The following is a 15,791-nucleotide window of genomic DNA, read 5'->3' as shown; positions in this document are numbered from 1 at the left end:
ACCATCCAGATTTTCAACTAGATGGTGAAACCATCGAGACTGTCGAAGAGTTCTGCCACCTCAGTTCTATCCTAGAAATGAAAGAGAGGTTCGAGTAAAGTTGGCAACTGTTCGGTCGATCCAATTTTATGCTTGCAAAACTTGACCTCATAAGCTGAAGAAGCATTTTCTCTAGAAGTATTTCACGATCGCTGCATGGGGCTCATGCAACGAGTCAGCCAATGGTCTCGTATCTGAAACACTGAGGTTCGAGGACACTGTGCCCAGAAAGACCCCTTTTCGACACTCATAAAATAGGTGCAACTGAAGTTAATGGGACAGCCACTATGGCAGCCAGGTAGAACCATACACCGCAACGTCCTCACGTGCAACCCCCTCCGAACCAGGAAATTGACATCGGGGAGCCATAGTAAGAATACTTGGCAGACATTCAAGAATGATCCGAACTCATCTGCCAACACGGACGTCGTTGGGCTAAGGATTACCTGAAAATTGTCGAAGAGATTGGTGCCTGATTGAAGTGGACTGCATCTGTTATCTAGTGGCCACCGATGCTGGGTAAGATGGATCCTTGGCAGGTTCCTATCAAAATTAAAGTAAGTAAGTAAGCGAGATATTTTTCTGCTGATTCCGAATAAGCCGTTCCAAAAATTTTGCTTATACGCCCGTATCAGTGATCTGTATACACATAGTATGTTTCGATTTAGTTCAACCTTCCCCTCAACGTTTCCTCATATATTTTTTTCAATTTCCTTAGCGTTAGTAGTAATTGCTACAGATTTAGTAGTTTTAGTGATAGTAGTGGTAGTAGTAATAGTACTTGTGGTACCAGTAAAACCAGCAGAAGGCAAAATTATTGCCATTTTGGTCTCCCTTATCTTTTTCTGAAAATTCCAAATTTATATACTGAGTCATTCCTGAGAACGTGATGTTGTAAAAACATCAAAAAGGGCTCATTCAATTGAAAATTGAAAAGGCTAGTGCCCTTTTAATAATCGAAAGGGATTGAAGGGCAACTAACCACCCTCTCACGCTTACCATTTCCCCAATCACATCCAAACAAAATTTTGAGATATCCATTTTGTTCAACGTAGTCGAAAGTTCTGGAAATTAGGTCTTTTAGGATGATAACCCCATCAGAGCCCTCAGTGCAAGGGTTATAAGGTATGCCCTAGGAGCATATAAGGTTTATATAGAAAGTTGTTGTAGAAATATCAAAAGGGGCTCATTTGATTGGAAATTCAAATTGCCCTTTTTAATAGTCGAAGCTGATCTGCCATTAATTAAACTCCATCTCCCGCTTACCATTTTCCCAAACAAGTCCAATCAAAGTTTTTAAATAGTCATTTTATTAAGCGTAGTTAAAAGTTCTGGAAATTATGTATTTATGGATGACAAACCCTCCAGGGTCCCAAGGGCACAGGTTGTAAGTTAAGCCCTGGGGGCATATAAGGTTTTTAATGATAGAGTTGTCGTAAAAACTTCAAAAGGGGCTCATTCAATTGGAAATTGAGAGGGCTGGTGCCCTTTTTAATAGTTGAAAGTGATTGGAGGGTAACTAGCCCCCCTCTCACGCCTACCATTCCCCCAAACACATCCAATCAAAATTTTCAGATAGCCGTTTTCTTCAACGTAGTAGAAAGTTCTGGAAATTAGGTCTTTGAGGATGACAACAACCCCCCAGCCCTCAGGGCGAGGGGCATATAAGGTTTTTATTGAAAGCGTTGTCGTAGAAACTTCAAAAGGGCTCATTTGATTGGAAAATGAAAGGGCTAGTGCCTTTTTTAATAGTTGAAAGTGATTGGAGCAAGATTAACTTCCCTCTCACGCCCACTATTTTCCCAGACACATCCAATCAAAATTTTGAGATAGCTATTTTCTTTAACGTAATTGAAAGTTCTGGAAATTAGGTCTTAGAGGATGACAACCACCCTCATAGCCCTTAGGGTAAAGGTTGTAACTAATACCCTGGGGGTATATAAGGTGCTTATAGAAGGCGCTGTCTTAGAAACTCAAAAAGAGCTCATTCGATTGGAAATTGAAAGGCCTAGTGCCCTTTTTAATAGTCGAAAGTGATTGGAAGGCTTGACATTTTTATAGTAAAGATCGATATGTATTAGTTTTTTGTTGTTTTTGTTGTTTAGACCAGGGCACTTTGTATCGAAGGAGTTGTCGTGGGAACTTCGAAAAGGGCTCATTCGATTGAAAATAGAAGGGCTGATGCCCTTTTTAATAGTCAAAGGTGATTGGAGGGAAACTAATCCCCCTCCCACGCCCACCCTACCATTTGACTTTATTTTTAAAAAAAAAATTTTGCCATAAGATTAAATAAAAAAGCACTGTGTTAATGATAATTCCCAATAAGGCATCTCAGCAGTATCCCAAGAACGACTGAGGGTATTATGTTCAAACTTTCGGGGCTATTTCTGCTCTTAAAATTTAACCAAATCAAAATACCGTAAATGTATCCATGCTATCAAAGGATGTAAATAGATTTTTCTCCTAATGGTATCAAGTGTTCTAATTCAGGTCAACTAGAGGAGATATGAAACTAAATTAAACACTATTATTTGTGTCCAAATTTTTAAAAGGATTTATACTGTTAAAAACTTCTGAAAATTTTTTTCCAGCAAAAAAACAACAGGCCAAACTATAAAGTTTTGCAAAAACGAAAAGATTTAAAGTGTTATTTTCTTTTTCTCTGAAAAGACTATGTCAATATAAAACGAACAGAAATTAATTAAAAAAACTTTTTCCACAAAATAAGTGTTTCAAAGAAAAGTAAAGAACTCCATTAAATCAAATACGACCAAAAATAAAATTAAACAATCTACCAATCGTGAAACTACCACAAATCAGCATCAATAAATCAATGAAACGCAAAACGAACAGGAACTACTATAATTAACTGAGTCAAACTCAAAACGAGCGGAAATAAACAAAAGTTGGAATCAAAACCCCTATGCCTTCCCTAGGCCAGAATATAATTTGCACTTTACTGAAAAAAAAATACAAATGAATGTGCATTGTCAGTTTAATATACATATACTGATATTTAGTAATCAAAATGTTAATATTATTTGATTTATTAAAGTTATAAAAGTAAAAACATTTATTTGTCTATAGTATATCCATCTTGAAATTCCAGAAACTAGTTTTTTTACGACTTGAAAACCTCTTTCAAAGTGGTCAGTTGACATCGAATATAATGAAAATGAAAAAAATTCTTTTAGTACATCCATACAGAATGAACTAGTTCGTTTTCAAACAGTTCGTGGTAACGAACTGTAAGTAAGGAGCGACCCGGCTCACTGGTAACCGAAATTCTAGAAAACGGTATTTTGATACAAATAGATACATCAAAAGAATCAGATTTTAATGCTGATTTCAAATATATAAGTTTCATTAAGTTTAATCGTACCTATCAAAAGTTAGGTGCCTGAGAAAATTTGGCTGATTTTCGAAAAGGGCGGAAAGAACCCCTAAAAGCTAAAGAACCTTAATGAAAATCACACCATTATATTCCGCGTAACCCTATTCAGAGAACCCCACTGTAGAAGTTTCATGCTCCTATATAGAAAAATGTGGAATTTTGCCAGAAGACAGATAACGGATGAGTATTTATTTGTTTTTTTGTTTGTTTGTTTGTTGTTTTTTTCCCAGGGGTGATCGTATCGACCCAGTTGTCCTAAAATATCGTGGGAGGGCCCATTGGAATGGAAATTGAAATTTCTAGTGCCGTTTTTAAGTGACCAAAAAAATGGAGGGCAACTAGGCCCCCTCCCACGCTCATTTTTTACCCAAAGGCACCTGATCAAAATTTTGAGATTGCCATTTTGTTCAGCATGTTCGAAAATATTATAAGTATGTCTTTTAGGATGACTTAATCCCCCGAAGTTCCCGGGGGGAGGGCTGAAAGTTATGAACTTTACCCAATGTTAACATATAGTATTGGTTATTTGGAAGTATACAGACGTTTTCAGGGGAGATTTTTCCTGGTAGTGGGGGCGGGGGGGTTCGGGGGTTATGTGGGGAGATCTTTCCATGAAGGAAGTTTTCATGGGGGAAGAGACATTGCTATGAAGGGGACGCCGGACTTCCCAGCATTATTTAAAAAAAGATCAGAAATTTAATATAAAAAGACAAGTATTTCAACTGCAATAGCAGCAACATCGAAACTTTAAACGAACAGAAAATATTACATATATAATTGGGTTCACCCCGTAGTCAATGCCTGGCTCTTTAAGCCAAAGATTTTTTAGTACTTTCATAAGAGCTATTTATTCTAATTAACGGCCTTTTTGATTAAGCGGTCATTTTTAAAGAATTGGAAAAAAATTTGAACTTTCGCTTAAAGAGCAAGGTATTGAATAGGGGGCGAACCCCATAATAAACATATCAAAAATATATGAATATAGAAGTTCGTTACATAAGTTAATTTGTAAGTTACGTATATTTATTACTATTAAAAACGCTCGTAAATAAAATTAAACAAGTTTCGAGAAAGCCATTTAACTTAATAAAAGTAAATTAATATGACAATCCTGTTTTAATCATTAATGCATGGTGAACCAAGATCAAAACCTGCATTTATTTAAAAACGTTCAAAAACTAAATAAAAAAAAACAAGTTTTTTTAACTGAAAGTAAGGAGCGACATTAAAACTTAAAACGATCAGAAATTATTCCGTATATGAAAGGGACTGTCCCCTCCTCAACGCCTCGCTCTTTACGCTAAAGTTTGACTCTGTCTCACAAATTTATTTTTTAAAACAATAAAAAACTTAAGCGTAAAGAGCGAGGCGTTGAGGAGGGGACAGTCCCTTTCATATACGGAATAATTTCTGTTCGTTTTTAGTTTTAATGTCGCTCCTTACTTTCAGTTTAAAAAACTTGTTTTTTTTATTTAATATTTATAAAAAGTAACACATTATCAAAATAGTTTGTTCAAAGTAAAACATTAAAACTGAGATTAAGAAAATCAAATAATATTTTTTTATTCAATATTTTAATTTAATTTTGAATACCAAAACCTAATATATTTGAAACCTCTATGCTTCATAACTATAAAAAAAATTAATCTTTTTCAAAATGACAACTAGATAAATAAAATCACTCCTGGGAAAAAAATGATAATAAAACACAAAAAAAGTTTCCGTTCAGGGGAAAAATACAGAAATTCCCAGCAGTCCGTTCAAGTTTCTGATTATTTCTGATATTCGATACATTTCTGATTATGGTGGCTCCATATATCAGCTCATGGGTACTCTTGAAATGCAAAGTTGATGGCATATTTTTTTACCGAAAATGCCCTCATTAAGTTGTTTTTTATAATTATACAAACTTTCTTGTGTAGTACTAACTGCACTGATTACTACTAAACCAAAACATATTTAGGATCACCATAAAAAGCAGATTCTTTTATTTAATGTTATCAATAGTTAGGCTCTTATACTTTCGTTATTGACAAGGATCGTTATTTACTTACCATTCATTACTATGAAGGGTATGAAGAATTTGATTTTTTTTTTTTTTTTTTTTTTTTTTTTTTTTTTTTTTTTTTTTTTGCTCCAACCAAATCATATAGAAAAAATGTTTCTGGAAAACTATAAAGGGGTCACGCAGTCACAAATGAGAATTTATATTTTCCTTATTAAGGGTCGAAACCTATTGGCAGGCAGCCAAAAATGGGGCAACACACATTTTTTCCATGGTTTTTCCCTATTATTTTCTCTTTCCTTTGGTTTTTTAATAATTAATTTATAGTCCCAAATTTCCATGGGCACATAGATAATTTCGAAGACCTATTAAAAGGATTTTATCCCTATTTGAACTTTTATTTATCGCCATGGGCACTGTGGCCCCCCTGTCCCCCTGACGGCGCCCGTGCAGGAGTCAAGCGACGTTGCAGAGCGCTAGGTAAGCTGGGTGGCCCTACAATCAGGAGGGGGGGGGGTGATATCCCCAAAGGCATAGTTACTGGACCTTTCAACAATGCGAAACAAAACAGATGTCTACAAATTTTGATTGGATGCTGGTTTTTGGAAATGATAGGTGCGGGAGGGGGGGCTTGTCCTTAAATCACTTTTGACTCTTATGAAAGGCATTAAACTTCTATCAAATGAGCCCCATCTGAAGTTTATACGACTACCCGTTCCATAAAACCTTATATAACCCAGGGACATAACTTACAACTCTTTTCCCAGAGTCTTAGGGGCTGTGTCATCGCTGACGGCACTAGTATATGTTCTTTGAACCATTTTTAACAAAATGACCATCTCAAAATTTCTGTTGGATGCATCTAGGGAAAAAAAGACGTTGGTGGAGGGGGTGGCTGGCTTGCCTCTGGCCACTTCTGACTCTCAAAAATGGCACTAGAACTTCTGATTTTCAATTTAGTGAGCCCCCTCCAAAGTTTATTAAACCCCACCCTTCCATAGATATCTTATATGTTAATAATGGGGAACTAGTATGCTTGTCAGCTATGAAGTTACCAATTAAAAACAGTCTGCTTTGGAATCTAACACTAAAGTTTGGGTTCCACTACAAGTTTTTCTGACCCAGATTTCCTTAGAAATTTAGAGTCCTAAGACCCAAACTTGCTAAATCAGAAATAATATATCTATGTCAAGGAAAAACCATTATCACTTTGTTATAAAAAAAAAAATTTAAAAAAATTGTTTGATAAATTTTGGAATTTGAAGCCCCTGGTGCGTGAGGCTGTCATTGTGGGTGGGGGTGGGCTTCACTGACCTTGTGCCTAAGTTGGACACCGTGGTACATTATTTCGTCCCTTTTAGTTCATATTTTATGAACTCAATATTTTAGAAACCCTTCCTAGCATTGTACAAAAAAAGAACAAAAAAAAAAAACAAAGACACGATACTACTAGAAAAATTTTTAGCTCTTTGATTATTCATTAATTATTTTCAGGAAGATTTAGTGTATGAAAATGTAAATTCAAACCAGAAAATATCTTCTGATTAATTTAAAATAGTCTTTCAAAAAAAAATTCTAAAAGTTGGCTCACTAAGAAATCAATTGGAATAAACTATTAAATATATTTAATATATTACTAGTAAATACAATTATTATGTGCAAACTAAGAATGAGCAAAAGATAGTGCATGTTTTCTTCAGGTGAAAGTAAAGAGCAGTGTTAAAACTAACAGTTAATGGACATTTTAAAAATGCGATGGGCATTATCCCCCTCCCACAGACTCACACACCCAAAACAATGGTATATATAAAAATGATTCATTCTACATCTGCACTTCAAAACGCTGAATAAGTAAATTTTATTCTATAGGGCCCTTCAAATTAACCAGTTTATATGCGATATAAATGTATAGTTTTACCAAATTACACCGCAAAGTCGCAAAAATGCGAAATATTAAGTAAAAGTTCTTTTTCTAAGGTTATGGTCTGTGCACTGAGGACCCAAGTGGAATTTGGTGACTTTAATGGACAATTAGATTACGAGGGTGTTATAGGCCAATCTTTGCCAAGGAGGAGACTACCGACGGTGCCAATTGAAGCAGTTATGATGCATCATCAATCTTTATTTGGGATGACACCACTTGAAGCAAAGCAAGCCCTTCTGACTATTGTTCAAAGCTGGCCCTTGAACAAAGCAACGTTTTTTGACGTTACGGTAAGTTGAGATTCCTAATGCTTTTCGACAAACACACTAACATTGCCATGGTGGATAGTTATTTTTTTACAGGAAAAAAATCCAGGCTAGAGATTTTTTTTTTTTTTTTGCCAAGGCTTTTTAAACTGAGTCATGTTATTATTGGGATGCTTCAGTTTGAAATATAGTAGTATATAGCAAGTTTATTGTTAAACCGCTCAACACATCAATTATGTAAAATTATATAATGATTGGTTCCTGTATTTTTATTTATGTGTAATATATTTTGATATCGTATTTTGGAACGCGCAATCCACATATGAAATCAGTTTTTTTTTTTTTTTTTTTTTTTTTTTTTTTTTGCATTAGCTATGCTTTTGAAACATAGCACTATTATCCAAAGTTAGGGTTTAATAAGGGTTTAAGACTAATTGTTGTATTAATTTTACATATCTTACCAATATGACCTCATAGCCAAAAACCCATGTCATTTTTGAATTCAGCTCATTCAATGCATTAGAATTCAGCATGGATAAAATTGCAGAAGGTGTGGAAGATGCAGGCAGACAGCATAAAAGCAAACGGCAAAATAGTAAACTGTTGTACTGGCATGTTTACAAATTGAGAAGGAATATTCGATCTGGACTTGTCTCAGTTAAAGATAGGAACGGAGCTACAATTAGCGATAAGGAAAGAGTTAAAGAAAGATGGGCAGAACATTTTGAGAGTGTGCTAAACCTTGGTAGAGTATCAGGCAAAAATATAGTGGGAAATCAATAACTTTGTGACACTTTGGATGTGAAATAAGATTTAGTTTGTGAAGAAGATTTAGCGAAAGTACTAAAAGGATTATAAAATAATAAGGCCCCGGGTGTTGATAGTGTGGTAAATGACTTTTTAAAATATTGTGGTTATGAAGTCAGATATAAGTTACCGAAGATTTCGAACATAATTTTTGAAAAGGGAAAGTACCTAGCGATTTTAGGAAAACTATAATTGAAACCCTCTATAAGAAAGATGATAATAGTGAGATTGGTAATTATAAGGGCATTGGCTTGGTTTCTGTAGGAAGCTAATTACGTATGATGATGCTTTTTAAACTTCGAGATGCCGCAGATAAAGTGTTAAGAGAAGAACTGTGCGATAGTGGATTCGTTGACCGAATTTTCACTCTTAGATTAATAATTGAGAAGCGCTTGAGTCATCAAGCCCCTTTAGTCCTCAGTTTTATAGATTATGGGCAAGTATTTGATTCAGCTGATAGAATAGCTTTACCGTAGGTCCTATCCTTGTATATATACCAGAAAAGTGCATTAAAGTGAATAGTACTATGTACGATAATAACATTGATGCGGTTAAGTCAGGAAATGGGGATAGTAGCTGGTTTCGTATCAAATCAGGGGTTAGGCAGGGTTGCGTTCTATCTTCATTTATATGGATTATTTTGATGGACTTCACCCTAAGGACCACAGCAAAGGCAATGGGAGAACATGGAATCAAATGGGGAAGTAAAACTCTCCTAGACTTAGATTATGCTGATGATTGAAGCATCATAGGTGAAAATATTAGCAAAATTAATGAATGTTTAAGGGTTTTGTGAGTTCAGGGTGCAAGATTAGGGTTGAAAATTAACGTTACGAAAACTAATTCGCTAAGACTAGGAATAAATGAAGGTGAAGAGGTGATGTTGGGTAACAAGAAGATCGATGACGTGGACCGCTTCACTTACCTCGGTAATATTATTAGTGAAGACGCTGGTTCCAGTGGGGATGTTAAAAGTAGAACATCCAATAGCCAGGGTGTTCTTTCACAGTTTGAAAAAGTTTGGAAGAATAAGAAGATAAGTCTGTGCAGCAACGTTAGAATACTGAAGATATTGTGATGACAGTGGTCAGGTATGGTTATGAAGCGTGGGTGCTCTGAGAAACGGTGGAGGATTTGCTAGATGTTTTCCAGAGAATTTGCCAACGTATTGTTTTGGGTACCCGACTGGTCGATCGTATCTCAAACAGTAAGCTGTACAAATAATATGGGCCAATTCCGCTTTCTAGGGCTACACTGAGAGAGAGGATGAGGTGGTTAGGACACAATCTGTGGATGAAGAATGATAGATTCCCCGAAATCTCCCCTGTCAGGCAACCTACTAGGTTAAATGAAAAGCAGGCTGCCCCATAATGGGGTGGGATGATGTCGTATGGAAATATTTAAGGAGTAGCGTGTGTATCTATGTTGGCCTCAGGCGATATGATGCTGCAATGAGTTGTTAGTAGTAGTAGTAGTATAGCACCAAAGCCGTGGAACCGGAAATCATCTATTTTTTTCGCTTTTTTTCCAACAGTTTGTGGTAACGAAGTGTAAGTAAGAAGGGACTCGGCTCGGTAGTAACCGAAACTCTAAAAAGTAGAATTTTGATATCAATAGATATATCCAGGTAATTAGTTTTTGTGCTGATTCAAAATATTTGAGATTCATAAAGTTTAGTATATTATCCATCCAAACTACAAGCCTGAGAAAATTTGCCTGATTTTCGAGAAAGAGGGGAGGTACTCCAAAGGTCAAGGAAGCTTAATGAAAATAGCACCATCAGATTCAGCGTATTAGAAAACCCTACTGTAGAATTTTCAGGCTGCAATCTGTAAAAATGGGAAATTTCGTATTTTTTGCCGGAACACGGATGCATGTTAATTTTTTTTTTTTTCGGGTGATTGTATCGAACCAATGGTCCTAGAATATCGGGAGATAATTTACGTATAGTATTTGTTAATGGGAAGCATCCCGACATTTTTTTTTTCGGGGGGGGGGCGGATTTTCTTCTTTAGAGAAAATTTTCCTTGGGGAAGAAAGTTACCGAGTGTTAAATTTCTAGGGAAAATTTTACAATTGGGAATTCGCCAGAATTCCTGCACGTAATTATTTTTAGTTGTCTTACTTTCTCTTTGCCAACTCAATTTTAAATGTGGAGATGTTCCGGACGAAATTTTGGAATTGTCTTGAGGATTTTTTAATGGGGGGGGGGGGAGATTTCCGCAGGAGAAATTATCCATTGGAGAATTTTACACGGGAGAAACTTTCCACGATGGGGGGGGGGGAGATATCTGAAAGTCCACGGAGTGGGGATTTTTGGCATGATTTTAAAAACTATCAGAAATCGAAGTCTTCCAGGTGAAAGTATGTTAATGGGAATTTGTCAGGCTGAATCGTCCGTAAGAAATTTTCTGGGGAGAATTTCTGTGATGGAATTGTCCAGGGGTATTTTGTGTGGAAGGAACTATCCATGGAGGATTTTTTTGCTGAGGGAGGAATTTTCTATGGAGGGGGAGGCGGATCAGAAATTAAATAAAAAAAACGAGTTTTTTCAGCTGAAATTAAGGAGTAACATTAAAACTTAAAACGGACAAAAACTATTTCATATATGATGGGAGTAATCCTCTTCTAAATACCTCACTCTTTACGCTAAGGTTTGACTTTTTGCACCACTTCTTTAAGAACGACTCCTGAAACAAAAGGGCCGTTTAATAGAATAAGATACTCTTTTTAAGTATTAAGTAACTTTAGCGTGAAGAGCGAGGAATATAGGAGGGGGTACACCCTTGCATATGGAATTATTTCTGTTCGTTTTAAATTTTAATGTTACTCCTTACTTTCAGATGAAAAAATTTCTTTTTTTTAAGTGTCAAAAAGACTGGTTTGTATATTGCTTTGGTTCAGTCGTGATTTTGTGTAGTCATCTCTCGCATCCAGTTGACCAGAATCCTTATGGCTTGCCATGCATCAGCGTGGCCTTCACTTTTTGGAATATAGAACAAGGAATATTCTATGCCACAAAACTTTTTTTTTCTTTTTAAATCGTATATTGTTTTTCAAGCTTCCTTTTCACTTTAATTATATTTTTTAAAATCACATCTGTAATATGTTTTGTTTTTTAGTTTCACCTAATTTTTCCATCTTTTTACAGCAATCTTTTACATCCAATTGGCCAAAATCCTTATGGCTTGCCGTGGATCACCGTGGTCTTCACTTTTTGGAATATAGAACAAGGAATATTCTATGCCACCATGATTACAAGAGTGTTCTATCGTTTAGCCCAACACTTTCCTGTTTGATGGTTGTCACCGGCTCTGAGTCAAAACCGGCGAAAATTGTACTGAATACTAGTCAGGTAACAGTTTTAACATAGCTTCTATAACCAGCACTTGAAGTCCCGTCTTCATTGGTGTTTTAATTATTGAATAACGGGAATAACGATCCCCCGACTTGAGTAATAACGTGAATGAGGGGGTAGCGCTTATAATGCTTTTTTAATTTTTGTTATTCATTTTAGTACCTGGTTTTAGGTTTAGAATGGCTTAAGGTTCAGAAAAAAAGTAAGGTGTATGGTCAATTATATTCAACCTTTACCAAGGAAACATTACTGTTTTCTAATTATCTTGATTAATAATTATTACGACAGTGCGACTCTCCGTAATTTATTGATAAGCTCCTAAATTCTAAAACTGCTTTCCCTTCACTATTTTAAAGAGCGTGCACGTTCAAACGATTACTTGACTTTTTACACAAAGTACTCATTTTTTGTCAGCTCCCACTTGGAAGCAGTAAATATAGATGTCGAGATTTAAATGGTGCAGATGGTTCACAGTTAGTCTAAGTGGTGCACAAAATCTTGAAATAAAATAGAAAAGTAAAATACTCCGTCATCGAAGGGATGTAATATGTTCTACAAATTTCTTCTTTGATATTGAATGGCTATTCAAATATTTATATTTATGATCTGATACCTAAACCTCCGGATGTTCAATCTTCAAACGTCCTGTCCGTTTACCCTTTCCTCTTTGATGATCGTTTCTGGCTCTGAATCAAAAGCGGCAAAAATAGTGTTAAACGCCCTTAAAGTAACAGTTTTAGTCAAGGGCTGTACAGATGTGGCGTTTCCTTCCAACATTTTCAGCGCGCATAAATGCAAACAACAAATTGGCTTCTCACAGAAAAGACAGAATTTTGTCTAATATTTGGTTATCTTTTGCAGTAAAGTTGAAATGAAATAGAAAAACATTAGAACCTGTCATTGAAGGCAAGTAACGCTATCTATGAATTTCTTCTTGAACTGTTAACGCATTCAAATATTTAAATTTAAACAAAAGGGATTTTTTACCTAAAAGAAAACTAACTCTTTCACTGTTCACTGAAATGGAGTCTATATATTCCAAAATAAACTGAAGAAGGAGATGAGGGTCAACTTTTAAGTAAATGCACCTATGCGGGTATGCTTTTCATCAGCACAAAACTATTGGCGTACTGCCTGCTACTAGAACGTGTAAGTTTTATTTGTTTTTATAGCAAAATACAAAATTGTCAGATTTTTTTTTTCCAGTGTTGGTAGATAGTTTACTGATAAATTAACTTCGGAACAATTGAAAATTATATAGTAATATTTTTGTGTGTGCAAAATGTAATTTTTAAAGATTTCCACTGCAAATAATTTACTTATTAGATTCTAAGTAAAAAAAAAGCTTTTATTAAAGTCAAATTAATGTTCTTAGGTGCTGGTAACTTGTGATTGACTTTATAATAAATATTTCAACAAATAAAGTATTAATAATATCCACTTTTTTTAAGTCAAACTATTAAGCTCTTCAGCATAATAAAATGCTCAAATGTGCGTTAATTTAGAAACAATTCCCAAGTTGGAAATTGTATTAATTCATTGGCCTTTTGTCTCTTTTTTTCTTCTTTTTTTAGTTTCCGTTCTATAGGAATCACTAGTTCAGTGGTTTTCTGACAAAAACAGAGGGAATTCTGTCAGAGTGATGACTTTTTATCAAATTCTTGGGAGAGGGAGGCTCAAAGATTTTTTTCATTTAATAAAAAAGAGGTATTTGAAAAATCTAGGGGGTCGGAGGGGGCTTTTAAAGATTATTGCTTATCAAAAAATACTTATTTATACAAGCTGTCGTAGTCAAGAATAGATTCTAAACAAATGGTAGTCGTAGTGACAAAATAAAAATATAAAAGAGGCAAAACCTGTACTAGGATTATTGAACACTGCAGCTAATTTGGCACAAAGGAATTGAAGCCAATAATTATGACCGAAAATTCACATGGTTGTAGTGCAGGAGACACAACGTCTCTCTTCAGAAAATTAAAGCTAGGAATTTAGGTTGTTCCATCATTGATTTAAAACTGATCTTCCATCATTGACTAAAGGGTGCAATAGATAGCGCATTTTTTTCAATGTTGTTAGTCATGGCATCACTACACCTGAAATTCTAAAATTTTAAATGGATCGTTATTTGTTGTGGTTCCTCCGAGTTCCTCGGAGTATCCTCCGAGTTACACTTGTTATGATTGTAGAGCAAACAATTACTAGATAACATGAATGATCGTAAGAACTATTGTCTTGGACATGTTGACTGCAAAGATCCGTTTAGCCCTAGACGGTTGACCAAAAAGGACAATCTTCGGCAATCTGTCATCCTTCATCCGCAGAACGTGCCAGCTTACTATAAACTTGATCCGCGCAATACAGCTCAATTCCTTTATAGATGTCTCCTTTTTTGTGGCCAAAATTGGCTCTTATTATTGTTGATTTAAATGAAAGACATTAATAAAGGGATTTCTCTTGCAGGCCTTCCAAATAGCCAACTTAGTTCGAGAATATTGTGAGATTTTACAGCCAAACGGAGTGGTTCTTTTAAATGGGCATCCCGCCTTTGACTCTGACTCGGGTTCCGTTCGTGGGTCCGTATCAGCTGGATCTACTAGTTAATATTAGTGCTATAAGTAGTATGAAGAATTGTTTACGATTATTGAACTCTTTGTTTATATACCAAATGTGTATTTTAATGATGAGCTTTCTTCTGTCTTTTCACTGAACCATTGGGTTTGCGGACCAGCAAACATATTTCGAGGACTTTCTCAGTGATCGTCACATGTAATAATTAATAGGATTTGAGTGACATCCTAGTTAAATATAGATTTAAATTATGAATTTTCGTCAAATATTTGTTTGGATTTTATTTGTATAAGTGAAAAAGGTTTCTTTTTCTGCTGTTTGGGATGCATGACTTGTATTAACTTTTTTAATTTTTCTTAAAAATTTACTCTTTTTTTTCGTAAAAACAATCTAACGTACTAGTTAATATTAGTGCTATAAGTTGCATGAAGAATTGTTTACGATTATTGAACTCTTTATTTACATACCAAATGTTTATTTTAATGATGAGCTTTCTTCGTTCTTTTACTGAACCAGTGGGTCCGCGGACCAGCAAACATATTTCGAGGACTTTTCAATAATCGTCACATGTGATAATTAATAGGATTTGAGTGACGTCCTAGTTAAATCAAACAGTTACATTTGTTTAAAACCAAATTGGGCTAATTTCAATAATTTTTAAATTAAACTAAAATTTAGATTCAAATATGAATTTTCGTCAAATATTTTTTTTAGATTTTATCTGTACAAGTGAAAAAGGTTTCTTTTTCTACTGGTTTGGGATACATGACTTGTATTAAAATGACTTGTCGTAAAAACAACAATGAGTAAAACAACAGGGGATTTACCTAAGACTGTTTAAGTTTATTCCCTATTGTTTTACCTGTTGTTGTTTATATGATTGGTAGGCAGTGTGGTCTTCGTCCTTATTTCTTTTATCGTATTCTGAAGACCTGAAAAAACAATTTTATTTTAAAACTAGTTTGACTAAGCAGAAAAATTAATAGTAAGACAACTATTTCCATTTAAATTAGATTTTTCCTAAAGGAGGTTTTTCTGTGTTAGGATTTTTCCTGGGAAGTGAGGGGCTATGATGTGTATCTACCATATTATTATATGTACCATATACCATATTTTCATAATTTTATTACTCTTATTTTTTGAGGGGGTATGATGTGTATGTACAATAATTGTTTCGTTTTTTTTTTTTTTTTTTGTTTTTTTTTTTTTTTTTTTCGCAGTTCTCCAAAATCTGTAGGTAATTTTTATGGGGTATGTGAAACTTACTTATGGGTCTTCATTGTTAGATAATGATATTTGAATCAGGACAAGGAAACAAAGGGTGATAGATACCCTTTAAAAAAGTGCATTTAGTGGCTCAAGTTTCTAACATTTATTCGAAGGGATTGGTCTTTAAGCCCTGTCAAAGTAATGGAGATAAATTTCTTTGT

General features: G+C 34.9%; 1 protein-coding gene across 1 annotated transcript in view; it reads left to right on the top strand.

Annotated features, from left to right (window-relative positions):
- Myo81F (unconventional myosin 81F) overlaps positions 1–15,503 on the top strand; it is a 181,788-nt gene extending 166,285 nt beyond the window's left edge. Inside the window, exons 31-33 of the mRNA XM_089091950.1 lie at positions 7,416–7,652; positions 11,587–11,790; positions 14,254–15,503. Coding sequence (XP_088948076.1) covers positions 7,416–7,652; positions 11,587–11,790; positions 14,254–14,394 — 582 coding nt within the window. The 3' untranslated portion in view covers positions 14,395–15,503. The remainder of the gene's footprint in view (positions 1–7,415; positions 7,653–11,586; positions 11,791–14,253) is intronic.
- Positions 15,504–15,791: the final 288 nt, after the last annotated feature.

The sequence above is a fragment of the Artemia sp. Qi Xiang Cuo genome, chromosome 7, assembly GCF_049724085.1.
Source record: "Artemia sp. Qi Xiang Cuo chromosome 7, ASM4972408v1, whole genome shotgun sequence".
Taxonomy (NCBI): Eukaryota; Metazoa; Arthropoda; class Branchiopoda; order Anostraca; family Artemiidae; genus Artemia; species Artemia sp. Qi Xiang Cuo.
This window is presented reverse-complemented; position numbering and strand designations above follow the sequence as displayed.